At 41.5% G+C, this 27,457-nt stretch overlaps 5 protein-coding genes and 1 pseudogene across 7 annotated transcripts; all 6 read left to right on the top strand.

Annotated features, from left to right (window-relative positions):
* Positions 1-592: 592 nt before the first annotated feature.
* Positions 593-3,754, top strand: LOC149109151 (uncharacterized). 3 transcript variants are annotated; one of them, XM_089293848.1, is made up of 4 exons: positions 593-688; positions 1,305-1,430; positions 1,989-2,426; positions 3,129-3,754. In XM_089293848.1, the coding sequence occupies exons 2-4, from the start codon at positions 1,335-1,337 to the stop codon at positions 3,489-3,491; spliced, it is 897 nt and encodes a 298-aa protein (XP_089149974.1). In that variant the 5' UTR covers positions 593-688; positions 1,305-1,334; the 3' UTR covers positions 3,492-3,754. The 3 variants fall into 3 exon arrangements, with proteins under 3 accessions (XP_089149974.1, XP_089149973.1, XP_089149975.1); XM_089293847.1 differs by having other exon boundaries at positions 596-736; XM_089293849.1 differs by lacking the exon at positions 593-688 and adding an exon at positions 743-855.
* A 1,178-nt stretch (positions 3,755-4,932) lies between these two features.
* Positions 4,933-7,364, top strand: LOC110052759 (uncharacterized). Its single transcript, XM_020758925.2, has 3 exons — positions 4,933-5,120; positions 5,664-6,071; positions 6,456-7,364. The coding sequence occupies exons 1-3, from the start codon at positions 5,022-5,024 to the stop codon at positions 6,831-6,833; spliced, it is 885 nt and encodes a 294-aa protein (XP_020614584.2). The 5' UTR covers positions 4,933-5,021; the 3' UTR covers positions 6,834-7,364.
* A 596-nt stretch (positions 7,365-7,960) lies between these two features.
* Positions 7,961-12,868, top strand: LOC110052888 (uncharacterized). The gene is made up of 5 exons (XM_020759079.2): positions 7,961-8,105; positions 8,568-8,688; positions 9,227-9,410; positions 10,017-10,237; positions 11,273-12,868. Exons 1-5 carry the CDS (start codon positions 7,993-7,995, stop codon positions 11,624-11,626), a joined length of 993 nt encoding a protein of 330 aa, XP_020614738.2. The 5' UTR covers positions 7,961-7,992; the 3' UTR covers positions 11,627-12,868.
* A 2,805-nt stretch (positions 12,869-15,673) lies between these two features.
* Positions 15,674-17,635, top strand: LOC110052886 (uncharacterized; annotated as a pseudogene).
* Positions 17,636-21,542: 3,907 nt separating this feature from the next.
* LOC110052906 (NPC intracellular cholesterol transporter 2-like) lies at positions 21,543-22,511 on the top strand. Its single transcript, XM_020759095.2, has one exon. It carries the CDS (start codon positions 21,622-21,624, stop codon positions 22,093-22,095), a length of 474 nt encoding a protein of 157 aa, XP_020614754.1. The 5' UTR covers positions 21,543-21,621; the 3' UTR covers positions 22,096-22,511.
* A 3,798-nt stretch (positions 22,512-26,309) lies between these two features.
* Positions 26,310-27,457, top strand: LOC110052907 (NPC intracellular cholesterol transporter 2 homolog a-like). The gene has a single exon (XM_020759096.2). It carries the CDS (start codon positions 26,390-26,392, stop codon positions 26,858-26,860), a length of 471 nt encoding a protein of 156 aa, XP_020614755.2. The 5' UTR covers positions 26,310-26,389; the 3' UTR covers positions 26,861-27,457.

Here is a 27,457-nt window from a genome sequence, read left to right as displayed (position 1 = left end):
AGCTGACAAGGTCTTCAGCAGCAGATATATCATATATGCAGTGTATTGAAACCAGAACTTGAAACAAAATGTGTTGACAGGTAGCAAGTATAGGATAACTTTAACCCCAACAGCCTTTAATCTGCTCTTGCCCTTCCAAGAAGCAGCATATAAGCTAAAACTATAGGAACAGGACAACTAATTCATACCTAAATATACAACAAATTTTATAACTATGGAGTGAAAAACAAAGAAAGGAAACGAACGCGTTTCACTCGCACGCCTTAAAGCACGTGCAAGCAGTGGTAGAGAAATAGACCCAATACGAGAGCCCGTTGAACAAATTTAGGATTTTTTTCTGTTGTACTGCAACTGTACAGTTGCATTACAAAGACACTCGAAAACAGCTCCAGTTTCTATGGACGGTCTTCCAGCGAGCTGGCGATAAACTCGGAACGAAGTTTGATCGATGATCACGCACGCATTGTTCAACGTCAAACACGCGAGGAGTTCACGCATCTCGCGGTATTCGCTCGAGCTTAGTGGATATCGAGCGAGGCATCCCTGAAAGATAAAACCCAGAAACTTCAGCTCGGCAGGAAACCATATCAGATTCCATTTCAACGAGTCAAAGGTTATCTGGAAGCTCTAAAACACGTAAGGTTTCAAAACATCTCTGGTTTATTTGGCATACGCTGCGTCCTTCGAGGTAAGTTGTGCTACGACTATTTCCACCTGGAGACGTGTTAGTACGTAGGTAAGCGAGATGTTCACTGATACATAGGTTTAAAGGCTTTATAGTCTATATTCACGTTTTTATAACTATATGAGAGCATTTGGCTGTGGACTGAAACAGGCTTTCCGCCGATTGGCAAGGTATGAACCACTTTTTCATTCGACGAAAATCATGTTTAGCAACTTTGTTTCGCGGAACCTTGGCCCAACTACTGGCCCTTGTTCAGTCCACATTCTATCATTTCACCCTCCCAGCATCCCCCTGGAATCCGAACTCCATACTCCTGAGGTTCCCCCCCCCCCCCCTCCCATTCATGATGCAAGGATTTCTCTTATGACTTGTGTCCTAATGTTTTGTTATTGACCATTTCAGGGTTTTGAAAAATCTTAGTTTTCTTTAATTTTTCGTGAAATGGACTACGTTTTTAAACTGATGTTATTTCACACAGACGAAGTTCCGTCACAGTCGAAATGGAGGGGGGGGGGGGGGGAGAATGGAGACAGCCGAGTTCTGTCACGTTAAAATGTACACGACTGTCTATATTATTTCGCGCTCTTCAAACAATTTTTCTTACTTTTTTTGCCCTCAGTTTAGGTGAGGGTTGCAGCATTAACAGAACATGAAGCTTGTGATTGCCTTCATCCTTCAAAATGTTTTCTTGTTGGCTGTTTATGGACAAAGAGTTAGACCATGGACTCAGAGAGATTGTCAAAGGGTAAGGATGACCCCTCCGATTAACTACCCACCCCCTCTTATCTCCCCCACCCCTCCTGTCTCCCCCACAGCCCGCTTTCATATTCCAGTTGGTCAAACCGTACACGTTACTAATAGTGACGCAAAATGCCTAGAGACATACTACTTGCTTAGGGTGTAGGGTTGAAGCTATATTAAGGATAGTTTTCAATTCAAAAAATGTACCTTTATTCTCTATTTTCGCTCCTTATTGGGGGAAAATATATTCTATGCAATTTCCCAGTAATCCGATTCAGTTAATTTTAGAACTTTTAATCTCGCTGTATCACCACGCGAAGATAAATAAAGCGCTGTTTGTTTGATCAGACAAAGAAAATCGTCAACTTGTTCTTTCATTCCTTCAGACGCAAACTCGAAATATCAATTCCAGTTCCTTTTTAAAAAGCACTTTTCTTGCAACTGTTCCAATCAATTCCAAATCTCGTGTTTCTCTCGCGTGTTCAGAAAACAACACGCGCGTGTCACGATTTTATCCATACCACAGATAACAACATTGTTTTTATCTCAAACGTTCTCTCAGATGACCCGCGAGTGTGATCAAATTACACGCGGAGTCCAAGGCGCACCCGGACCACCAGGTTTACCCGGGAATCAGGGGGCTCCGGGCCCGGCAGGCCCGCAAGGTGCAAAAGGAGTTAGAGGACCCCCAGGAAGATCTCGACCTGGGCCTCTTGGGCCGCCCGGACCCCCTTCTGGTGGAGCACGACCCGGTCCCCCAGGGGATTCTGGAGAACGAGGGATACGCGGCAATCCCGGTGACCGTGGAGATCCTGGAGAACTGGGCCTGCGAGGTAGGAAGGGATATGATGGGTTTCCAGGATATAGGGGAATCAAAGGTGAAGAAGGGGATGTTGGCAAGCCCGGTCCCCCCGGTATCGTGGGATCTCCCGGTGCAATGGGAAGCTGGTCGCGTTGTTCATGGGAGTTGAACCGCAATAAAGATAACGGCCTTCTGAAGGTAGAGTAGCTATTTGTTTGATAGGTTTGTTTTGCTTGTTTGTTTGTTCGTTTGTTTGTTTGTTTGTTTGTTTGTTTGTTTGTTTGTTTGGTCGTTTGTAGGTCTGTTTGTTTTCCTAGGTTTTCATAGTGTATTTAAAGTGAATTTTATTTCCTGAAATCCTCAGTACACCAAATGAAAACTGTTATACACTTTGTTGACTCCATCGGTAGCTGTGCGCGTTTTGGGGGTCGTTAAGTTCATCTACCTCTAAACCTTGTGTCCCTCTTATGACAAAGAATATCCTTGGGCTTTAACCATTTTAAATAAGGTGGAGAATAACAGAGAAAGGGGCTTAATATACAGTGCTTTGATCAATGAAGTATCTTAGTCGATTCGTTTGAAATTCGAGTACTATTTCCCGGAGCTCGGTAATACTGTTTGCGAGTTTGGGTTCAGGGCCCAGGTTGGCTAGCCTGCGTACGTACACAAGCTAAGGTTGGCGTGATAATATCGTCTGTTTTACTTGTCAACGAAAAGGAGGATGGAGGATAGGCTGAAAAGAGAGGGAAGGGGTGGATAAATTTCTTGCTTTAAAAAGAGGACGCTTACTAGAGGATGGGCTTGTGTTTGACAGAGATGTTGCCTATCACACCTTAATCCCTTCACTGCAAGTGCTGAAGAAATCGAACTAACCTACTATACATTAATTTCTTTTTATAGGAATGCATCTACTCTAAGCAAGACTCTAACTCAGTTCTACACGTTGTTTACGAAGGCAACCTTCAGATCGGCCTTTGCAAAGACTGCTGCAAGCGATGGTACTTCATCTTCAACGACGTCGAGTGCCAAAACCCAGGCCCTATCGATGCAGTAATGTCAGGAGGTCTGGGCCTCAACTATCCATTCTACTCCTATGGCAGAATCGAAGGCTTTTGCGAAACAAGATTTTCTTCAGGGCCAGTGAGGATAGGTTTGCAGATGGAGGATTGTCCGGGATTTTCAAGGTCGCGGATACCGCATAATCTGAATCTGTATAAACGTTATGGGAACATATTAATCCAAGAAGTTTCTCCTTCGCAATGAAACACACATACAGTAATGCATGGTTCAAAAGTTCATAGGACGCATGACCGATGAGACATTTTTTCTCCCCAATTCGTGCAAACAGTGAGCGGTGATGGAACACGGTATTGGGGTTGGCTCAACACAGTTTTCTAGATGCTGTGTTTTATTTCGCTTCTTGATACAAATAGTTTCACCTTGCCAACTTAGACCTGGTAGTTTACAAGATCAGATAAGCGGCTAAAATTTCAATTAATGCAAAATAAATGTTCTGTTACCGTGAATTCTGGCTAGCTCGTTAAGTCTATGTTCAAGCCAAGTGGCCCATCGGGCTGGGGGGTCACACTGTGTCAAAGTAAGGGTACTCACTAGACTGTCATATCGTTTTCACCACCTGTTGTAGGTTGTTTGCTTAAAATAGCTTACAAAAGGGGGGGTTACAGGCACCCCAGGACCCCCCTCCCCTAGCTACGCCCCTGGACTGGCGCTTATCTCCTGGGGGTATTTTTACCACCCCACTTGCATGGTAGGTTAGTTCTTTCAAAGATTCTCTACCCACCCATCCCCTCCCCAGTATTTCATTTGCCAGTACCCATTTAGAGACCTGGTCGGAGAGAGGCACTGTGAGCGTAACATATCTTGCCCAAGAACATTAAACAATGTCCCCAGCTTGAGTTTGAACCCAGCCCGCTCATGATCTGTCCTGCAACGCACTTAACTTTACACTACAGCACCTGCGAGCTAGTTTAATAGTAACAAAACACAAACAATAAAATTATCTTCAAACCACACTTTATAATCCATCTGTAACAAGACCACTACCGCCCTAAAATAATTTCGTCTCCCACTCTCGAATTTAAGGCAGCATTGATACTAACTGAAAGCGCGCGAAAATTATATGTTCAGCCTTCCACTTCCACCCTTCCACGCATCCACCCACGTTAGAATCCGTTTTCCTTTGCTCTTTGTGGAACATGAGTAATCTAAAAGGCCTTTTGTCTTTTACCTTTTCTTTATCACGGTTTGCTATCGTCTAACTCGCGTGTTACTTGTAGTTAAATCCCTCGGAGTAGCTCTGATGTTATCACTACATAAATGCATCATCTTCCTCACGAAATCAATGAACGAATGTATAAGAGATCAAGCGGAAACGGCCGACAAAGAAAACATGCGATTACAGAGCTTCTTGGAGGGTCGACTCGCGTATTAATCGTGCGAGGAAGGACTCTCGCCTCGCGCGTGACTATAGGTAGCTTGTTACGCGCTTCTCGAGCGTGTCAACTGAAAGGCTAAAAAGATTCGCGCGCAGTTGTTTTCAGGTTTTAACTTGCCACTATTTGTTTCACTTTGAGTTGTGTTTTGTATTAAGATTCTATAAAAAGCATTTTGATGCCTGTAAATTTTTTGCGGATTACAGATTAAGCCCTAATCCGGAAATAGTTTTCTGCCAAGATCGGCCTTGGCACGCGTCACGCAATGCAGTCCAAGAAACAATCGATGTCTGTTATTGCTCTATTTAAGGCCCACAGTGAGCACTCAAAGTGATCAAAGATGATGCACATATTTTCGCTTCTTTTTCTGTGTTCCTTCATGGTAAGCACTGTCCATGGCCAAGGTGACATTGTATGGACGCCTACAGAATGTCGCGAGGTGAGGAATAGCTGCTAGAAATCGTTCTTTTTTCGCTGGGTCATTGATATTTTCAAAGTAGACATCGTGGTTAAAGCTGTTGTTGTAATTGTCGCGGCGAAAAAAACTCAATACCGTATGTTTTATACTGCATTGTCGTTTGATATTCTCATCGAGCGCTTTTTAATTGACTGAGCAGAAAATATTGTCCGAATGGTACTCATTGCGAGTTAAGATCAATGACGAATGAGAGCTCTACCCTCCCCTCCCTCACACCATTGTTGTACTCTCTGTTCCTCCCCTCTTTATGTGCGTCTGTTTATCTTCATTCCAAAAGAATATGTCACATTCACCAAACTGAAACATTTTCAGGTTTTCCAGTGACCAATAAGGCCAATTTTCGACCGCGAATGACAATGCAAGTTCACGAAACATGTTTTTTTTCTTTATTTTTTTATTTTTATTTTGTCTTATATTTTTATTATTACCAATATCATTATCATCATCATCATCATCATCATCATCATCATTTTTTGGTTATATTTCTTTTCTTTTTTTCTGCAGATGATGGAATCATGCGAGTTGCTTTCTGGTTTACCAGGACCTCCCGGGCCGGTCGGACCAAACGGTGTCGCCGGACCGGCTGGCTTGCAGGGCTCCCTCGGGGATAAAGGGTTTCAGGGGGAACCTGGTAGCTCCCCGGTGGGAGGCGGAGGTTTTCCAGTGAAAGGACAGAAAGGAGAACGTGGAGAGATTGGAAGAAAAGGTGCAAAAGGGATGAAAGGAAACGCCGGGAGCCCCGGAGGTTTGGGAAATGTGGGATCATTGGGAGCTCAGGGGACACAGGGAGAGAAGGGGACAATAGGAGTAAGCGGACCACCAGGGAATAAGGGAGAACCTGGAGTGAGCGAACTGAACTGGAAGCAATGCATGTTCAAACCTGATATCAATACACCCAGTGGAGAGTTGGCTGTAAGTATGCTAGAAGGTCGTGATTGTTATTAAATAACGCTCTGTTTGGCGATTTATCAAATGACTGACTGACAGACAAACAGACAGACTGACTGACTGACTGACTGACTAACTGACTAATTGACTGACTGACTGACAGACTAATTGACTGACTGACGGACGGACTGACTGACTGACGGGCGGAAAGACGGACGCACGAGCACACGGACGGATGATCTAAAAACATTTAAGGCAGTAGAGTTTTATCTCCAACGTTTTCTAAACGCACAACCAGAGATGTCACCTGATTTAGATCAAACTCTCCCAAACGGGGTTACCAAAAAAAAAAACCTTCTGAATAGTACGAAGAATTTACACTTTAATCTTTGTCTCCGTTTTTCTCAGGCCTGCACATTTGTTAAAAAGAACGACAAAACGTCACTACACGTCACATACCAGGGTGAAACGCATATCGGTTTATGCAGGACCTGCTGTAAAACTTGGCACTTCACGTTTGACAACCTGACGTGTACCGACCCTGCGAGTATCGATGCAGTGTTCAGTGGCCTTAACTTGGTTGACGCTGAAGAGAAGAACACTCTCCCAAAGTTTATGCACGGCAGTATCTCTGGCTATTGCAGCTCTGTCCCTGGGGGATTAGTTCGCGTGGGGATCTCGCTAGATGATTGTCCCGGGTATCCCAGTATCCGAGAGATTGTTCCCGTAGAAATTCAGCCCAACAGTCGGTTGATCATTCAAGAAGTCCGTGCTCCGCAAGTTTAGTTCTTTAATTATTATTGACTGTTATCGAAAATTGCTCTGAGTGATTGACAAGCCTGTAAAACTCGTTTAAATGTAATTCAAACTGATGTTTTTGAAATGCAGTGACATTCAGACTTGAGTTCTCAAGCAAGCTGGTGCCCGCTAGTTGTTTTATGAATATAAGATGGCCGTGTACACGGACAGGAAACTTTTCAGTACGATGTACCGTTACATTTAGGTACCGACAGTCCATTGCACTTTTAAGAAAGCATTTCAGTTTGAAATATCCACGAACTTTCAAATTACCTGACATCAATATCCACTAACCTTTGTGTGGACTGTGGCAATTATTAAGGACGAGATTTTCGCCTCTTAGGAAACAGATCTGGGTGATTTCTGAGGACTTTTTTGCCAACCAAATTGGTTCGAATTTGTAAAGCTATAGTTGACTTGTTAGTTTAAAGTTCCCATGAAATTAATCGCTTGTAGATTGTACCTACCCACTTACGTAAATTTGATTGTATACATATTAAATCAGGGCTAAATTCTGTATACTTGTAGTGCTTGTACTTCACTTGTATTTCGTATACAATAAACACGAAAATTTACTCAGAGCACCTTAAAATAAGGGAGCCTTAGCAAACCACGACGACGACGACGGCAACGAGAATGACACCAAACAAAAGGTTTAATGAGGAAAACAATAGCTGTGCACGAGCGTTATAAATCTTTGTGCATTTCTTTGCCGCCCTCTGCAAAACTAGAACGTGAAATGGCCAAGTTCTGCATAGTCTGAGGAACGCGGACGACCACGGCTAATTTTTCGTATTTTCCATTTGAAATTGTACGCTGTCATTGCATATTTAGAGCCATTGGCGAACTAAACAGATCTAGACAGTTGTGAATTTCGCTGGTAAAATATAACTTCATTTTTTAAGCTCCCTTAACTAAAACGGAATATGGAGGCCGATTGAGAAGGATCGCGCAGTGACATCTAGCAGGAAAACTTTGATTTAATCTTGTTCCTGAACATTTCGATCGAATTTCGAGACCAGCTTCCACAACTTCATATCGACCGTCTATGTCTGGTTTCGTGACCGCGACAGGAAGCTATTAAGAATTTAATGCATAGATAGGTTCAAATAACAAATGATTAACACGAGCCAGAAAGTACAGACACATGATATCCACATCAACAAGGCAGAAGTTACAAATCAGCTCGTCGCGCTGTGATCATTTTCAAAACTCCATTCAGATAATCGAAATTGCGGCCACAGGAGACAATCTTAACAGGTAAGGACCTTTTACATCACATAAAGTCTCTTTGTAATAGTCGTTAACCTTCTGTTTTCTCACCCTTGATACTAACTTGCTGAGAGCTCTGATACAAAGCGTTGGTTGTGGCGGCTAGTTTCAATTTGCCAAGACGGTTTTGTCAGTCCAGATCTTAATTTCATTCATGTCATTGAGCTCAAGCCAAAAGTTTCTTTCTTTCGCTGCAAACACAGCATAGAATCATGCACCCACGAAAGACACAGTGCAGAGTGCACGCGGTGTCACATTTGCGTCCTACACGCGCGCGCTTCACTCCCGCGCGCGCACGATGTAAAGTGAATCCCGTGTTATCCAACAGGGAATAAAGCGTGGGTTATTTTTCTTGTAGATAAAAGGGGGCACTAAAAATCGGTTTTTATATTGTTCGTTTTAATTTCCATTACTATTTCGTCGCTGATTATGTTTAATTATTTTCCGCAGTTTGACCGTTTTTCATGCAATCAACATGACACGAATTTTAAGATTGATCATCTTGTCCGTCTTTTACCAAGTGGTGCAGCCGCAAAGCACAATCCGTTGGGGAAGACTTCTGTGTCAAGAGGTAAAATTGCACTGATGTAACTTAAAATGATTTCTAAATTTGAATTAAATTTAAACGATATACTGTGATATGATGTCGGTGTTGACACTCAGGGAGCCTGTCTGAAATAAGCTAATAAAACTCGAATAAGCTTCCAACCACACTGCTTATCTGAGCACGGACTAAGTAACCTCACAGTTTTTCTTAGTCGACCGTCAAGCTTGAAACGATAAAACCGTGAACTTGATGGACTAAGAATAATGAAAAGAGAGCTGCTTTCGGTATAAAGAACTTACAGCGAGGACAGCTTGGTTCACAGAGATTACTTTTTGCACTTTTCATCCGGTTCCTCTTTTGTGTGGGTTGTTTCTTTGTTGTTTGTATGTGTTTGTTTCGTTTTGAGTCTGACCTTTATTTTATCTCATGTCGCGTGATTTCTTCTCTGTACCATCCAATAAGAAAGTTAAGATTGCTTTAAAACTACACATTTTTGATAATCTATCACAGTTTTAATTTACTGTGTTTAATTTTATTTCCATCTATTTTATTTCGCTTTCAGGTTGAAACCAAATGTAAGCAAGACTTTATCGGATCCCCTGGAGTTATCGGGGCCCCAGGGAATCCAGGACCAGCCGGCGTACCCGGTATTAAGGGAATTAGAGGCGAGAGAGGCCCCAAAGGATTCAGCTACATAGTAGACCCTTTTCCTCTTCCTGGACCAAAAGGAAGGAGCGGCCAGCTAGGTATTGTAGATTTGTTTTGCTTTTACTCGGTAACAATTTCTTAAACAGTCTTGGCCACTTAGGCGCCGTCTTTGTCACATTTGTTTGGAAATGTGGTCAAACACTGTCTTGAGTGTTTGATATATCTTCTCAATCGAAACTAATACTAAAGAGAAAACGGAGAAGTAAAATCTTAAAAACCTAATTAAGATCAGATATCCAAGCACCGTCACGGTCATACTTCTGGGCACAAAACTGTAGACTACGAGGAACCTCGCTTTTTTTTTTATTCCCTCAAGCGTGAAGTGACAACAACGTAAGGTGGGACTGCTTTCGGTGCAAAGAACTAAATCGGGAATGCTTGATCCACAGCGATAACCTCTCACTTGTCATAATCAAAATTCAAACTTTGCAACCTTACAGAATTCGAAGCTTTGTCACGAATCTTCTCAACCACAAAATTACATGGAAGGAAATCTCAATATTATGTCAGTTTCTCAGATAGGAAAGTACCCAGAAATGATAATAACTGAAAATAAGAAACACCGAGGAAGATTAAGACAAATTGCGAATGACAAACTTGGAAAACGATTGCACCGTCCATGACAAAGCCCTATTTCTTTGCAGGGTTTCCAGGAGCACTCGGACCCAAAGGACTGCCGGGAAGGAACGGTCCTAAAGGTTTTCCGGGAGAACAGGGATTGGAGGGATTTAAGGGAACAAAGGGGTCCCGGGGATTTCCCGGCGTCAAAGGCTCTAAAGGACAGCCAGGAAATTCCGGGTCCATACACAGCTGGAAAACATGTTCGTGGAAACATGATCCCCTACAACAATACGGCTTGCTTAAGGTTAGTTGTTGTTGTTAGATAAACGGTAAATCCCTCTCCTTAACTAAGGCCCCGACCAGACTGATGAGTTTTTTAAAGTATCCGTTTACGTCTCAACCAAAATGAAGCAAAATATTTTCGATCACACTAGCGCTTTCGTTGTGTTTCCACCTGTCCACACTAATTCGTTTACATTCGAAAACGCCTATTTTTTTATACTTTTTCGCCCATCGTCCACAGTGAAACGCCCGAAAACGCTGATGGAAACGACAGTATATGACACTTTGTTCGACACCATTTTCAAAAGCCTCTGTTTTCACCTGCCCACACTAGAAATGGAGCGTTTTCAAAACCATCAAAGACTACGCTTTTTGAAATCGTTTTCGAAAGGCTCCGTTTTCATCTGCGTTTTCGTTCGTGTTAGTGTAGACGATAGGTGAAAATGCATCAAAAAGTATGCGTTTTCATACGAAAACGCATTAGTGCGGTCGGGTCCTAGGAGATGATTCATCGATCGGTTTCGTCGCTGAAGTCCGAATTTAATTCCTCTTTTTTGTTTGTGTATATATTTCACATGTTCTATTGCCTACAGTCTTCACTTCTTGCAAAAGCTACATCAGTTATAAATAAGAAATAGGATATAAAATTAAGTAAGTCTTTTGCAAGTACGAGAGGTAATATATCAAACACGAAAGACCGTGTTTGACCACATTTCCAAACTCCGAGAAGAGAGCTGAAAATACGACGCGCAGCGGAGTATTTTTGACGAACTTCGAGGTGTTTGGAAATGTGGTTAAACACGGTCTTGAGTGTTTGATATATCTTCTCAATCGAGACTAAAACTAAGGAGAAAACGGAGAATTAAAATCGTAAAAACCTATGCTAATTAAGATCAAATATCCAAATACCGTCACGGTCATGATTTCCTTTGTTTAAACTTGATGAATTATTAATGAGTTTGAGAATGTCCATATAAACAACAAGAAACGTATGCGCAAGCACGAGAATTTCTCCGTTAGTATAAACCAATCTCCCCCGCGTTATTTGTTTCCTCAGGAGTGTGTTTTCAACAAACAAAGTGAAAATACTGTTTTACACGTGACCTTCGAAGGGAGCATGCGCGTTGGCTTCTGCAACTCCTGCTGCAAGCGGTGGTTCTTTGCGTTTGACGCCATCGAGTGTCAGAGAGCCAACATCGAGGCCAGGCTACAAGGCATCAAGGTGTTCGCTGGCATGGAGTACCGTCACGTGAGACTTGAAGGCTACTGCGCACTCCCCGCTGGAGAAGTGTCAGTGGAATTGTGGGTAGAGGACTGCGTCGGTCATCAGGGAGCACCGAAAGTTCCATTTATCAGAGTTGATTTGAATCCCAGAATTGTTGTCGAAGAGATCAATATGAATCAAATATGAAAGTTGAAGAATGCATCTGTATGTTACAGTTATATGTGAGAAAAACTAGACATAACTTGGACATTTTAGAGGTTTCGCGCTTGTATGCACGCTTGTGTGAGCTTTGTGTTTAAGTTCCCACCCACGTTGGATAACCGTATGATTGTTTTTTGCTGAAATTTCGAAAGACTACTGTTATTTTTGCAGAGTTTTTCTGCAAACACACTGCTTAATTGTACTCCATATCCTACATTTCACTTTGTCCCACTGATTCATTTCTTTTGCACCAGCGGTACCGTTATGATTCAATGTAACGCCAGGGGTGTTTTTAGTTTAGCTTCGGTAGCTGTAGTTTCATCCACAGCTGCTTTTGGGGATGTCACGCAACACTCCCCACAATTTTTTTTCTTGACATCGGCAGTTTTGACGCAAGGAAAATGTGTTTTAATCTATTGATTTAAGAAGCCAAAAACAAATTCCCGGCAACTGAGGAAATGGTATAATAAGCGCTAGCGCCAGGTACCGTAGTCTCCCCTCTGCATGCGCAGCCGTTTTTGGGATGTCATGGTCACGCAACGCTCGCAAAAAGTGCTCAAGGACGCTTATGCCGGCTGACACAGTAAGGGTGCTCTCGAGCTTTATTGAAATAGGGGTGAAAATATATTGCCAAAACTGCTTCAGTTAGGAGAGGGTATTTAATCGTTACACTACACTAAAGTACTGCCATATTGTTTTCATTATTGCTTTATAACAAAACATACAACAAAAACCAAGTAAATAGGCCATTTTCGAGTTGACTTTTGCCTCTGTGTCAAAACGGGTCTGCGTGTAAATCCATTCATATGAAAATGAGCTCCGCCTACAGGTTCATTTTCATGCAAATCAAACTCATTTTCGTAACAAAGGTTTTGCAAGAAGACTCGTTTTGAAACAGAGGCACAAGGAACTAGGAAATGGCCTATTACAGTCATTTATCCAGAAAGACAGGCAGCCAACCCTTGAATCTTAGTGACACTGTTCCTGCTGTGTTCACTCTGTAATCTAAACCGCCCGTGACTGAAAGTGCACCACAACAGAGTCGCTCATGTGAATTTAAATGTGAAGTGAAAATGTTGTTTGAATTCGATGGTATTAATACGAAATTCAACGTAAAAATTTGCCGTCGCGTTATTGTGATGCTGACATATTGCCCTAATGAATATGGATGTATATTACCGAAAAGTCTGGATAGCAGAAAGATAACAATTAATTTTGTATATTTTATTTATTTTTAATCACTTTATCTAATAGTCAAGCGCATTTCATCATGTGCGTCATGGAAAATTGCGCTATATACGCTTTAATTATTATTATTATTATTATTATTATTATTATTACTATTATTATTATTAAGCTTAGCTCTAGTTTTTGTCACAATAAACACTCCTCTTTTTTTATTAAATTAAATTATCATCATCATAATTATTATTATTATTACTATTACTATTACTATTTTTTATTATTATTATTATTATTATTATTATTATTATTAAGAAAAACCCTCGAGGTTAAGATAACAACCGACTTCACGCTGGATTGAGCCCAGCGTGACACATTACTGGGAGCAGGGCGCTCTCCCCACCACGCCTTAAACGCTTCCGCCCGGCTCCCGTTTCACAGAATTATTTTCGGGAAGATGATGCTCTGAGGAGCTTCTCGGAATTGAAGGAACATTCCATTTGAAAAATATATATTTATGTTAGGAAGGGATTATGCTCCTAAAAAATTGAATACTGCATGGCAAAACCCTGTTAGCAAAACCATATAAAATACAGAAACCAAGTTCAGCAGTCATCAGATCTACGATCAAAAGTCTCTGAATTGCTGTATTAAATGACATGAAACATATATAAAACAAAACCTGGAGTACGAGGGTTCCCAATCCAAAGAAACGTTATTTTTCAACAACTGAAACTAAGTAAGGAGTTATTTTCGGAAGAACTTTTGTGTCTGACATTTGGGGTCTTTTCGGATGGGACTTTTTCTTCGGAGCTAATTATCGAAATTTTACGAGTGAATATAAAAAGAGGTCTGCAGTGGGAATAGATAACGATATTGCGGCAACTTGCAAATCGATCAATTCTTGTGCTAGTCAGCGGCTTTTTAGGCCGCCAGGAGCGGAAACTTTGGCCGTAAAGGTCGGGTCCTCTTCGCACGAAATTTAGCAGCGATTTATATGAGTATTTTGAGTGCTGAAAGTGGGAGAGTCACGTCCGAGGCGCCAAGGACAAAGTCGATTTGAAAAAAAAACATTTTTTTAGAGGGGCGATTGCAGAATATCCCCCAAAGGATAATGCATTCCCATTTTTAAATGGAACTCTTACTGAACGCGGTGCTCAATAATAGATACCACTATTATTCGGTGACGATGCAGGTAAGTTGCAGGACGTAGCCGAAGCAAGGTTTTGTTCCAAAAACATGAAAAATTCCCCACCGATATCCTCGTTTTCTTAAAAAGGCAGAATTTTATGATTAAACAGTACGTCATCGATATCATCACAGCGAAATTATCGTAATTTTGCACGTGTTCACTATTACGGCTTTTCTCAGGACTAGAATTCCAGCTAAAATTAACGTCAGTGTACTGACGTAAAAGCAGACGAGGGCAAACCTCTCGCGCGCGGTCGATCTGGAGCAATGCCCGGTTGATCTTGCCGTCTCTGGGTGCTTTGCAGCACCTTAGCAGCCGGAACCATTATCATAGCAGGAAACTGTACTGACGTAGAAGCGGTCGAGGGCAAACTTCTCTCGGTCGACATAACTCCTTGTGAGACTGTACCTTATCTTTTTTATAGAGGAACCAATGTGACTGCCACGATCAAGTTTTCTCCAGAAGAAATGGTCACCGATGGAACCTTGGAGGTGTATGGGATCATTGTAGGAATCAAGATCCCTCTCTCACTACAGCAACCAGATGCTTGCGAGGGCCATACAGCAACCAGATGCTTGCGAGGGCCACAACCTTGAATGTTGAGCTGCTCGTAAGCTGCCAACGTACATTCACGAGAAATGACGTACGGCAAACGAAACTAAGCGGAAAACATCATTTTCCTGTTTATTCTGTTGCCTTTCTCTCGAATAATTATCAATTCAGATGCATTCATCAAAAAATAAGGAATAATTCACTTTTTCACAGCACAAGAAGCAAACGGCATTAGTGACAAGAGTGAGTATATAGTTCCCTTTGTTTGAAAAGCGCTATGATTGCTCAAACGTCTTGAAAAAATATTGCAGGTGATCAGGATGTTATAGTATTTTTTATCAGATTGAGAACTATAAAGGATTGAGTAATAAACAAAACAAACAAGTAGTTGGCATACGTCTTTTTTTTTTTTTTTCAGTAAGAAAAAAGGTAATCTCTAATTCTTCGTTTGGCCAGAATCGATAATTTACCAAGTTTGCACCAGTACAGATTTCTTACTAGTAGGCAGCTGAAGTTTGGTCTAAAAACACTACTCACGACCTGATAATTAACGCCGACAATGTTAAAACGGTAACTGGAGGAGTCCCTGTTTACAACAGAGAAATTGAACAACCGTTAGTTACCGTTTAAACTAGTGTCTCCATAATATCCGCCTTCAAGCATCAAGATGGCTCTTTTCTGGTTTTTCAATCTGACGTTGGCTTCAAGCTGACGGCCGTAAAGACCATTATACGGATAATGAGAGGTTTTTCTTCTTAAAACTTAGTTTTTGCCTGGTAAAAATATTTGCCACGTAATACAGATTACAAAAACAAATACCCAATTAGTTTTATTTAACCTAAATACTCTTTAAAACGTAATTATAAAAACAGTCTTTTATTCATTCATTCCCGTGATTTGAGGGTTCAATGAAAACATTTTGGCAAAAAAGGAGACGGAAAGAGAAAAACAAAAACAGAATCATATGGATTTCTTTTGTCAGTCTACCCATTCTTTTGTAGATTCGTTCACCGGTTATCCGGTGCATGCATTGAACTACTAACTAATTTCAAGGAAACGAGCTTCCTTTGAAGCACATTATTTGTCTCCTTTTCGATATTGAAACATGAATTTCAAGTCCAATTAAATACAAACCAGGCAGTCGTCGTTCGGTGGCAAACACTCAATATTTGGGTAATGTTAGGTCGTTGCTTGCATGATGATAGTGTTTGCCGTGCTCTTTGGTCTCAGCACATTACGTTGGAAATCTTCTCGTTTTACTCGTGGTGATTTTGTATCGCGACTTTCGACACATGCGTCACTTTCTGTTAGCCGGTTTGGCGTTTTCAGATTGGATTTTCGCATCACTGGTAGGAAGTAGTCGCACTACAGTCAGCGCTGCAGAGAAATGGATCTTTGGTACCAATTGGTGCCATGGAGCTGCTTTCATCATCCGAGTTCTTCACCTCAGTACCTGTCTCCATCTGTGCGCTGTGTCTTCCGAGCGATACGAAGCCATCGTTAGAGGGCCGCTCCACTACAGTAGCCGCACTATAAAGAAAAGAGCCTTTCTCGTAGTGGTACTGCTATGGATTTTACCAGTCCTTATCTCTCTTGCCCCGTTCCTCGGATGGGGAGATTTTGTATACAACCCGGATATTTTCGCATGCGAGCAGAAGTGGGAGGGCTTAACAACAATTCCACTATCAATCATCACATTTCTTGTGCCACTTGGAGTGATCGTTATTCCAAACTACCAAGTGCTCAAAGTTGTCCATCGGGTTCAACGCAGCGTTGAAATAATAAATAAAGGCGTTTGCGGCCCCAAGAGCGAGGGGACGAATTCAAAATCGCTGGATTATCCGAGCCAACAACAATGCTCCAGAGAAGACCTAAATCCAAAGCAACACGATGAGCAACGCAAAAATGAACATTTATCGCAGAAAATGTTGACCATCTCTCCTCAGACGCTAAATGTGATTGTGCATAACACGCTGTAAAACCACAGAAATGAAGGTGAAGAAAACCGTCCATATCAACCAGAACCTAATGACTTCACCAGTTACAAGAATGAGGTCGTTTGTGAGAGAAGAAATGCACATGAAGCCCAATTTCTATCTGTCGACACAAGAGAGGCCGGCCCAAACCAGATTAACAGTAATAACGTAAAAAGTGGATGTTCCAAAGGGAAGAAGTTTCTTGATCACATAGAAAAACGATGCACTCGACCACAAGTAGTGGAAAATGACCAGGGAGAGACAACAGGTAAAATGGAGGTCCAGATCCATCATACTGAAGCCAATTATCCAAGCCGGTAAGCAACTCTTGAAGATGGCAGTGGTTTACAAAAGAGAGTTTGTGAGGCTCAAATGCAGAAAGAAATAATGGAGCAAACGGGCTCCATCCAGCAACCATCTTCAGACAAAATTACCGCAGAAGATAGGTATCGTAAAAAAATGGAAAATGGTACCATGCATGGGGAGAGTTCATCTGGAGTGGAGGATCAGAAGCAACATCCAGGAAGAAATAAGAAACTCATTTCACACTCAGTCAACGCCCTTACTGAAGCGCGAACATGTCGGATAAATTCTGGCCAAGAGGAGCACCTCCTATCTTCCAACTTACATGGAACTTCTCAGCTGAATAACTTCTCAGAAGATCCTAAATATCAAATCATCGAGGGCCTTACGCCAGGAGCCCGTCTGCAGCTAAACGAAAGCCATGCACAAAAACAGAGGAGACCTCCAGGAAAAACCCTAATGAGACTCTCCAAGTTACTCATAGAAGGTAAGGCTGCCAGAGATGTCGTGATCAAAACTGGTGCAGTCGTTCTTTGTTACCTGCCATTGTGGATAATAGCTATGTACCGTGCCGCAAAAGGCACTCCTGCTGTAGAGGCGATCTTATCTGCTCACTGGCTGTACTCTCTGAGCATGGTCTGCAATCCTATTATTTACTCCGTTCGTAAAAGGGAATTCAGGAAAACACTTAGAAAAATGCTGAAACTGTAGAATCACTGAACTCCATTGATTTGCGTTGTGCGTTAGTTCTTTCTTTGGCTTTGGGGACTGCAATCTGAGAAAGCGAGAGGCAGCTCAGTATCGAACGTCCGAAAATACTTACACCCACTAAATCCGACAGTTGCAAACGTTGTAAAAACTTTCAAGTTTGACTCGAAAGTTCATCAACATAGTCATTCCTTTACATCTCCGGAAGAGCATAGGACGTCCACATACAGTGCCCTTCAACGTAGATGGCTCAGTGCAAATGCTTTGACCCCCTTCAAGAGGAGCCCGCTCCATTCAACTCCCGTAGCTTGGAACGCATTCAGTTGGAACGCGTCCTACACGTAGTTTCGTCCTGTTTTGTGCATGACAGTCCAAGGCTTGTCTTGCCACGTTGTTGCTTTCTCTTCTGTAATTATGGCCAATCCAGCCCCACTTCCTGTGTCTTATTAATCAGTGTTCCAAGCCAAACGTTGGTTAAGTATAAAATTTCACCATGGCCAGTTTATTTAGACGTAACTGAATTTGCAATTGAAGGGAAACGTAGAGCTTATTGATTGGCGGTGAAAAACAAAACATACGTCCATAAGATGAAAGCAGTATATGATTCATACTGAACAAGAGTGGTGTTTTTAGTAATCTTTGAGAAGGAGTCGGTAGATGTGGTAAAAAGTTGGAGGAGGAAATCTTGAATGGAAGGCTTCCTCCGCTGCAGTTTGTTTCAAGTTTAATCAACTTTTTTGTTGTGAAGTCTCTTACAGTCTAAAGTAGTCTTAAAGTAGAAATAATCTTTTATTCCAGCTATTGTAAATATTCGAGGTGGAATCGATATTCTGAAACGAAATGAAACTTTGAAGCATCTAAAAGGCTAGACTTTATTTCAAGATATGGAATAACTGACGATTGGCAGTTGTAGTGTGGTTGTTTCATTCACTTGCGTCCAAATCAAATGAATGTAGGCATAAGGGACACAACATCTGCCGTTAACTGACGAGTTTGGCAGTCACGCATTGAATTTGGTACTTCTCTAAATAGACTTTTCCGACAGCTTTGCTCCTGAAAACGCAAATAAAAAAGTTAGATGATGTTATGTATTTAGAAATATGTTTTGTCTACTTATGTTGCTTTGAAATGAAATCGTGCTCTGATATCTGAGTGCAATTAGTTGGAAGTTTGTATTTTTAAGGATTACTAATCGTTGCTTCCCTTCCCTCTGCTTTCAGTAAATTGTAAATTAAAATTCTTTTTGTGAACTTTGGGATTATGTTATGAATAGGTATTTAAATAATGTATTTACTCAAGTGACACAAAAGAGCAAAGTCTGGTGTTTTGTTTATTGAGGTGGTACCACATCCCTCCGCGTGCATGTAATTTCTGACGATTCAGTGACGGACCAATTAGTCAGAATTGTTATTTTGACGGCACGGTGGAGAGGCTCGCGGGGTATCATGGGACGTTCAGAAACTATTAAGGCTTTTGGTGGGATTTCGGTCATTCTAGGTTAGTCTGTCTTCGTGCTCGTCTGCCTTTTTATTAAACTTTTGTCATAACAGCTTGTACGGTATTATTGTAAAATGTTCTACGTTACTAATACATTCATATATACATATACTTCATTCAATCTCGGATTCACAGAGTAACTAGACTTAGGTATAAATATCTCAGAGGAAAAGTAAAAGTACATGGTTAAAAATACTGCTTGAGTAAATCCTGTAATTATCGACGCCTTTCCTCGGGGTCTCGTGCTCTCGCTGCTGCAATAGATGAGGACTACGTTTCCACATATCTTTTGGCCACATTTAAAGGGTGTTTTTTTAATGGTTTTCGTATCTGGCGTAACACAGGTACTAAGTGTAATAACAAATAGTTGTGATTTGCAAGGATACAGGTTATCTCTTAAAAGACGGAATACATCTACATCAGATGGCTGACTAACGCATCCTCAATAAACTATTCACACTAAATGTCTCGTGTTACTGAAGTCAGGATTAAGAAAAACCCTTAAGGTTAAAGACGACAACCGCCCTAATGCTGGATTAAGCCCAGCGTGACACATTACTGGGAGTAGGGTGCTCTCACCACTACGCTTCCAACACCGCGTTCCTCCGGTCCCCTCCCCACTCCTTCCTCCTCCTCACCCAGTTCTTCATTGGTGGGCTTATTGCCGGGGAGTTGATCTTCGCAGGAGCTTATCGGTATCGAAGAAATTTTCCAGTTGAAAAATATATTTATATTGGGAAGGGATTAAGCTCCTGGAAAATTTTAGGCTTGAATGCTATATGGTAAAACCCTGTTAACAAAACCATATATATATAAAACACTGCAAACAAGTTCAGCAATCATCTGATCAACAATCAAAAGTCTCTGAATGACTGTCTTAAATGGCATGAAACATAAAAACGTTGAAACCCTGGAATACGAGGGTTCGTGGTCGAAAGAAATGTTATTCTTCAAGAGCTAAAAGCTAAGTCATGAGTTACTTTCGGAAGGAGTTTTGGCTGACATTTCGTGGCCTTTTCGGGTAAGAAAAGAACTCTGGGCCTGAATTTATAACGATGTTTTCGCAACTTACAAAGCGATGACTTCATGTGTTAGTCAGTGGATTTCCAGGCCGCCAGCCGCAACAACTTTGGCCGTAAAGGTCCCGCGCGCGCGCCACGAGTTCTTTTCGCGGGAAATTTGACAGCGATCTGTACGGTGGCCCACAACTGTCACGGCAAAACAAAAAGTCACGGCACTACAAACTTAACTCACGGCAAGATAATGTTATCTGACGGCAAAACAAAATTAACTCACGGCAGTACACCATTAATTTACGGCAAAACGAAATTAATCAGGGCAGAACACCCCTAATTCACGGCAAAACAAAGTTAACTTACGGCAAAACAAAGAAAACGAGTTGGTCAGCGGTTGATCAGCGGTTGTTATTTGCTTTTCAAATGGTATGTCGTGTAACAGTAACACACTGCTCGCTCGGAAACCGCCATTTTTAGTGCAGTGTTCCTTATCTCGAGCTCATTTTTGCAGCTCTTGTGGTTCGTTAGTCGATCAAAATGCCAACTTTTGCAAAGACTGTGGTAAAGGTGCGTTTCTTAATCTAAAGTATTCGTATTTGCATCTCTTTTAGTTCCGAATAACGATAGGCACTGAAAAGACACTTCTTACGTCATAGCACTCCGTGAACCCATTGCTGTGTTAGACGGTCAAAATCTAATATATTTCTTGGATTACTGACCGAGCTTCTCACGTACCTATCGTTATTCGGAACTAAAAGAGACGCAAATACGAATACTTTAGATTAAGAAACGCACCTTTACCACAGTCTTTGCAAAAGGTGGCATTTTGATCGACTAACGAACCACAAGAGCTGCAAAACGTCATGAGCTCGAGATAAGGAACACTGCACTAAAAATGGCGGTTTCCGAGCGAGCAGTGTGTTACTGTTACACGACATACCATTTGAAAAGCAAATAACAACCGCTGATCAACCGCTGACCAACTCGTTTTCTTTGTTTTGCCGTGAGTTAACTTTGTTTTGCCGTGAATTAGGGGTGTTCTGCCGTGAGTTAATTTCGTTTTGCCGTAAATTAATGGTGTACTGCCGTGAGTTAATTTTGTTTTGCCGTCAGATAACATTATCTTGCCGTGAGTTAAGTTTGTAGTGCCGTGACTTTTTGTTTTGCCGTGACAGTTGTGGGCCACCGTAGATCTGTACTAGTATTTTGAGTGTTGAAAGTCAGACAGTATTTTTAGTCACGTCCGAGGCGCTAAGAGCAACGTCGATTACATTCTCATCTCCATAGCCCTTTTCGCTTCTATAGCTGGCGGAGCCATCGTTCCTCGTACCAAGACCCCGCCGGCTAAGGGAAGCGAAAAGGGCTATGGAGGCGAGAATGCGCAGATTGAAAAAGGAATTTCCTCGCGCCAAGGCCTTACCGGCCATATGGGGGACAGACGGCTCTGGGTACTAGACGTGACATTTTATATGGCACGCGATGTCACGCAAACCGTTCATGTGCTCGTCAGTTTGATCTGAGCGAACAAGCTATTGCTGGAAAGAAACGCGGAAAATGGTCGCAGACAAAGTAGCCGTCATTGTGTGCTGTCTCTTGGTGCTTTGCAGCCCCTTAGCAGCCGGAACCATTATCAAATTCGCTAACTGTTCTGACGTAACAGCGTTAGAGGGAAAACTTATCTCGGTCGACTTGACTCCATGTCCGAGTCAACCGTGCGTCTTTCACAAAGGAACCAATGTGACTGCCACGATCAAGTTTTCTCCAGAAGAAATGGTCACCGATGGAACCTTGCAGGTGTATGGGTTCATTGAAGGAATCAAGACCCCTTTCCCACTAGAGCAACCAGATGCCTGCAAAGAACACGGCCTCGAGTGTCCGCTGAAATCTGGGGTAACATACAGCTTAGAGATTACCCTCGCTATAAAGCCAGCATACCCTTCGATTCAGCTCGTTGCACAGATGGATTTTAAACTCCCGGACGATGGGTATTTGTTCTGTTTCAAATTTCCAATGAGAATTGCTGATTGAGGTGTCGGAGTCGAGCGATGGAAGCTCACGAGATTTGAAATTTTAGTTTCGAACGCTATCATGCATGAAGAAACGTGAAGAGAAAAAAGTTGTTGTAATTCAAATTCGTAGATGGAATGAAACTGACTGTTGATTTTGAATATAGCTTATAGCTTTGGTAGAAGATTTCATCGAAGCAGTGCCGATACGACATTTACTAGCAGTATGGAACGACTTAGGTATGTAGCATTTGCACAAATTCATATGTAGCGGACTGCTGCCACAGTAAATAAAATATCGGAGACCGTTCGTTTCGACGTTAATTGTTGAGTGGAGTTTTTCGTAGAGAAAAGCAAGTTTGAAATCACCTATAATATACCGTAAAATTTAAAGATATCAATTTATTTGGAAAATAAAAAATCCTTTTGCAATTTTTAGTGATCTTGTGCTGTGCCTTACGTGATCATTTAGACTCATAAGTCCAAGTCAGAATTTTATCTTGTTCCTCGTGGAATAACCGTCCGTTTATATTTAGTCCATTTGCTTAAAATCCCATCAGATTTCAAAGAATTGATCGAAATCCTTCGCTTGGTGGGTGCCAGTATGGTAATTTTGTTTTCACTTTACATATTGCATAATGAGATTGATCGTATCGATCATGCCACTATCATACCTCAGTCATGGGACGCTGGCGAGGTCATAGTTCATGTCGAATATGTTTTTTTTATAGGTGTGGTAAAAAATGTGCTCAATTCAGAGCCAACGTGTCAAAATGAAATTATACAGATGCAAGCCGTTCCTAACAATTTCGTTTTCTCTCAATATAAGTATAAGTTTTGATTTTCTCGGGTACGACAAAATATGGCGATTTAATTTGTTTTCTTCAGTCTTTCGAATTTTTGAACACGGAGACTTGACAAGGAAATCGAGAAGAAATCAAGTTGGATCAGTCTCCTTCCCAGAGGTCACCGGCACAGCGATCTGTACGTGCGCATATCGGACTTAAACGCATGCGCACACTCAGACCGGAACCAGGCATTCTTTTTCCGGTTTTTGATTTTTGCGCAGACTTTGGGGACGGGATTTAGTCAAGTTTTCCTCTTTTTTAGAGATTCCGCTGTGCAAATGGTATTGGTGACTTGCCCAGAAGTCGAGCCGCAAGATCGGATCGGAGCGCGAAAAATGTTTGCGACGCCCAAAACCAAAGAGCAAAAAGCACGCGCTCGAGCTCAAGGAGCGCATGTTCGTCGTTTCCCTGTATGGGGTCTACCTACAGCGTGAAAGACCCGGAGCGGGGGGGCACTTCCTATAAATGGGCTAATGGGGATGTGCCGCTGGATGGGGTCGCATTTTCACGACTGGACTGACTAAAATGGGGTCGCCTTTTCAAGCATTTTTTATAGAGTGACTAGAATGGGGTTACACTTTTCCGGGATCTTGAGAGTAAGAAAATTCTGGCAAGTTGTGATTTATAAACGGAAAGATTCGCCGAAAAAAAATGTTACCGTATTTATTGCTGTTGTTTAATATTTGACAAACGGCTCCCATTACATTTCCGGCCTTGAAATCACAACTTAAACATTAACCAGTTGCACAATAGTCCAGAACAAAGTCCACATTCGTGTTACGGTATTAAATTGCTATTCTGCGTCCATCGAAGTTAAGATAACTTGGATCTTCTTTTGCTGTAATAAGCGTTTGATGTCCTTTGCTCGGGACTTGTTTGCTTTAAACGTGACATTGACAGGAACATTAATTCCACCTCCACCTCCTGCTATTATAATGTCAGTGCTAGTGTAATGTTACCGTTAAAGAAGAATGTTTGCATTTCAACTATTTATGACGGTATGTTTGTAAATGTTTACGGAAAGCAAATGTACCAGAATGTTTATAGTGTAGTTGTAAAGTAAAGTGTTCTTCATTCAGTTTATTAAATGTGTCAATTCATTTTAGAAAGACTTAGTTAAAAGGATTTATACGGTAGACGCAAAAACAGAAAGTGACTAAGTTGGGGTCGTGAAAATTACATTTACCTAAAAGTGACTAAGATGGGACCTATAATTGGCCATAGAGGGATAGGGGTTCTGAGAGGCCAGCGGCACATACCCAACAAAGATTGACCCAAGTACCCCCCCCCCCCCCCCCGGGTGAAAGACTTTAAAACTGAATTCTAGATAACTGGAATTGTTACTTAAAAGCAAAGTCACGGGAACTTAATGTTTAATCAGGAGCCCATCACTAGGAGCGTGCAACTCCTATACCCATATCTACCAAGTCTATGTCACGGCATTTTTACAGACTGGTATATTTTTAGGCTTCTTTTCCGGCAAAATAGGTCAGTTCCAGTCCTCATGAGTGCACATCGCGGTAAGGAAAAAATGGCGGCCTCAAGTGGACATGTCGACATCATAAAAAATAGAATAATAAAATACGCTAATTCCCTCGCTATTTGCAAGTCCGTGCTTGTGATTGGTCACTGAGGTTCCTGCGCGGGTCTGAATTCGCGGTAAATTCAAACTAAAACTAGATCGGTCCGTGAAAACGCTGTGGCAGGAATGTGGGGTAGTTGCACGCTCCTAGTGATGGGCTCCTGGTTTAGTTTAGTGAGGAGCCATTAAGACTTGAACTGAATCTTTGTTCAGGCTATTTTACAAAATTTGTCAGGGGCACCTAGTTTAACATGCCGCCGTATTTACTGGAAATAGCGCCTTCTGAGGGCCGGGAGGAAATTATATATAAAAAAGAATGCGTCCGCAATGCGTACATCTGCGTCTAGTGCTATCTAATTGTGCGCCTCGACATGATCGAATTGATTGTTAAAAATTAGTATTTTACAGGCACAGAGTGCGGCTGTGTGTTAGTTGTAATTGAAAGACTCTGTTCTGTTTCAGTAATAATTCATCAGGTTTAAACAAAGGAAATCAAGACCGTGACGAACAATACTCTCTCGTTCTTGCAATCACGCAAACTTGTGCAAGTAAAGCCGATCGCTTCCGCCTTCCGTTGACTTCGACGGGGGAGGTACTCCCAGAAAAATAAGGTGTGGGTGTGCGGCCCGCTTCCCAAAACTCTAACCCTATTTAAGACCAAAATATGTGATTTTCCCTACCCTAGTTATGACCTAACCAAAAACTCGATTTCCTATTTAAGACCTGACCCTTAAATCAATACCCTGTTTCAGACCTGCCTTATAATGAATTAGTTGCCTAGTTCAGAACGGTGTTAAAAACATTGTGAAGGGCGTCTTATCGATAATTATGAAGAAGAAGCTTCTTCTAAAAAGAAAATCACCCAATTCAAGACTAGAGTGTAAAAACCATACCCTTTGAGACCAAAATGGCCAAAATCGATACCCTGTTTTTGACCAAAACTGCTTCAGAAAAAACCCTTTGGGGCCGCACATACCTGTATAGCCCATATAAGGGAGTAAATCCCCCCGGCCCCCCCACCACGCCACGCCCCCCCCCCCCCGCCCCCCCCCCCCACACACACACACAAACACACACACTCACACACACCCCACTCCATGGACGTTGACAATGATACAGGAGGGCTGTCACTGGTAAACGCGGTATGCAGTTCATAAAGCAAAAACCGAATTATTTACGAGATTTCCTCTGTAAGTATAAACGAGCAATTTATTTCAATAAACTGGAATGGGCGAGTTAGTCACGAGATTGTTCATTTGAGGGAAGGACATCTCGTGGAACACAAGCATCAGTCACGAGGTTTAATTTGATTTATTATTATGTCTTTATATTTGATTTATATGTTATTAAATTAGTCAACTAAATAAAGTGTTTCACCGGATTTCTACAATTTCTTGACCTGACTTCTGACTTATTGCTCAAATAACGAGTTTCATTGAAATTATATTATTTAAGAAATAGAAAACACTATCGAGCTCACAATCTAATTGTGTAATAGAAACACGAGGGGAAGTTTGGGAGAGCGTGAAATGCTGTGGGAACATGAGCCGAAGAATCAACGCGCATATTTTCTTTGGGCTATTTCCTAATACTTGTTTACGGGAGAAAAACGGGAGAAAAATTAATGAAATATGACGCAAGGATTCAGATATTTCGCATTGTTCAGTTTCATTGGATAGTGAACTAAACTCACAACTCAGCTGATTATGGTGCGGTAGGGAATATTATTTCTCCCTGCCTTATTCGGCATTGCACGAGGTTGCACGAGGCAATAAGACAGTCATGGGATGTGGTCCCTCATAACTACTTCACACACCTAAACTGAGTACATTTAAGGATTGACCGGCAGATCAAGCAAGCCTTGTTTTACTGAAAAGCCCAGCAAAATGGCCGTGAACAACGCAGCAATCATCCTGCTCTCTATCGTCGTGTTTTCCAATACTTTGGCCCTTCGAAACCCTATTGACTACAGAGAGTGCAAAAAAGCGTCCCAGAGCGATATTTCGTCAGTCGATATAGAACCTTTTCAAAAAGATGCGAGGGGCCGCTATATTTTCAAGAAAGGAAGCAATGTCACCGCCACAGTCAAATTTACTCCAAAAGTAATGGTCAAGGAAGCAACCGTACACTTGTACGTTATTCTTGGGCGAATGATAGAAATGAAAGTACCTTATCCAAATGCTTGCGAACACCACAACATCAAATGTCCCTTGGAGCCTAACGTGGAATATACAATGATCGGCACTATTGAGGTAATGAAAAACCTGCCTAGTCTACCGTTCATTGTCCAGTTGGATGTGGAACTCCCGGATAAAACGTACTTGTACTGTTTCCAAATGCTGGTACACATTATGTAGTGAAATTTCACTGAGTTGAAACACTGCCTGACTGAAGGACAGCTTCCTCTTGGAAAGAGTCCGACTGTTAATTTCAAATATAGCTTGTGGGTTTAAATTTATTAACAATGTTATCAAAGAACTCTTGGAATTGAAACTATAGCGCTAATATATACACCAGTAAAAATAACGAACAATTAAATGCAATAGGACTTGATGTGAATAGATTACTTCATACCGTAGAATATATATAGCTGATGACTCGTAACAGATAAAATCGAAGACTATGATTTCATTTTTGTTTATTTTGTTTTTACATGGAAGAAGAAGTTTGCTATATAATTTAACAACTAAACATTGCGAAAACATTGATGAGAACTTTAAAACCATCTGGTTAAAAGTTTAAAAAGGTAAAAATTTTGTGACGACGTTTCGACTTTTAAGTCAAAGATGAATAAAATTGTGTGCAAATATGTAGGATGATAAAAATGTGGTGATGATGCAATCGCGTTTCGAGGAGCAAAAAGCAAATTTGAAAATATTAGACCGTCATTACTATATAGAGCAAACATTAAAAGTAAATTCTTTAAAAGATTAAACTAGATTTTTGCAATCTTA

Source organism: Orbicella faveolata, unplaced genomic scaffold (genome assembly GCF_042242905.1).
Source record: "Orbicella faveolata isolate gen_17 unplaced genomic scaffold, um_ofav_v1 contig_25, whole genome shotgun sequence".
Classification (NCBI taxonomy): domain Eukaryota; kingdom Metazoa; phylum Cnidaria; class Anthozoa; order Scleractinia; family Merulinidae; genus Orbicella; species Orbicella faveolata.
The sequence above is the reverse complement of the archived record's forward strand: the minus strand, read 5'-3'. Positions and strand labels throughout refer to the sequence as shown.

Excerpts from the sequence above, each read along its gene's own strand:
- LOC149109151 (XM_089293848.1), top strand. The coding sequence starts at position 1,335 with ATGAAGCTTGTGATTGCCTTCATCCTTCAAAATGTTTTCTTGTTGGCT. Across the intron at positions 1,431-1,988 it reads CTCAGAGAGATTGTCAAAGG|ATGACCCGCGAGTGTGATCA; the intron begins GTAAGGATGACC and ends ACGTTCTCTCAG. Across the intron at positions 2,427-3,128 it reads AAGATAACGGCCTTCTGAAG|GAATGCATCTACTCTAAGCA; the intron begins GTAGAGTAGCTA and ends TTCTTTTTATAG.
- LOC110052759 (XM_020758925.2), top strand. The coding sequence starts at position 5,022 with ATGATGCACATATTTTCGCTTCTTTTTCTGTGTTCCTTCATGGTAAGC. Across the intron at positions 5,121-5,663 it reads CGCCTACAGAATGTCGCGAG|ATGATGGAATCATGCGAGTT; the intron begins GTGAGGAATAGC and ends TTTTTTCTGCAG. Across the intron at positions 6,072-6,455 it reads CACCCAGTGGAGAGTTGGCT|GCCTGCACATTTGTTAAAAA; the intron begins GTAAGTATGCTA and ends CGTTTTTCTCAG.
- LOC110052888 (XM_020759079.2), top strand. The coding sequence starts at position 7,993 with ATGATATCCACATCAACAAGGCAGAAGTTACAAATCAGCTCGTCGCGC. Across the intron at positions 8,689-9,226 it reads GAAGACTTCTGTGTCAAGAG|GTTGAAACCAAATGTAAGCA; the intron begins GTAAAATTGCAC and ends TTTCGCTTTCAG. Across the intron at positions 10,238-11,272 it reads AACAATACGGCTTGCTTAAG|GAGTGTGTTTTCAACAAACA; the intron begins GTTAGTTGTTGT and ends TTGTTTCCTCAG.
- LOC110052906 (XM_020759095.2), top strand. The coding sequence starts at position 21,622 with ATGGTCGCAGACAAAGTAGCCGTCATTGTGTGCTGTCTCTTGGTGCTT.
- LOC110052907 (XM_020759096.2), top strand. The coding sequence starts at position 26,390 with ATGGCCGTGAACAACGCAGCAATCATCCTGCTCTCTATCGTCGTGTTT.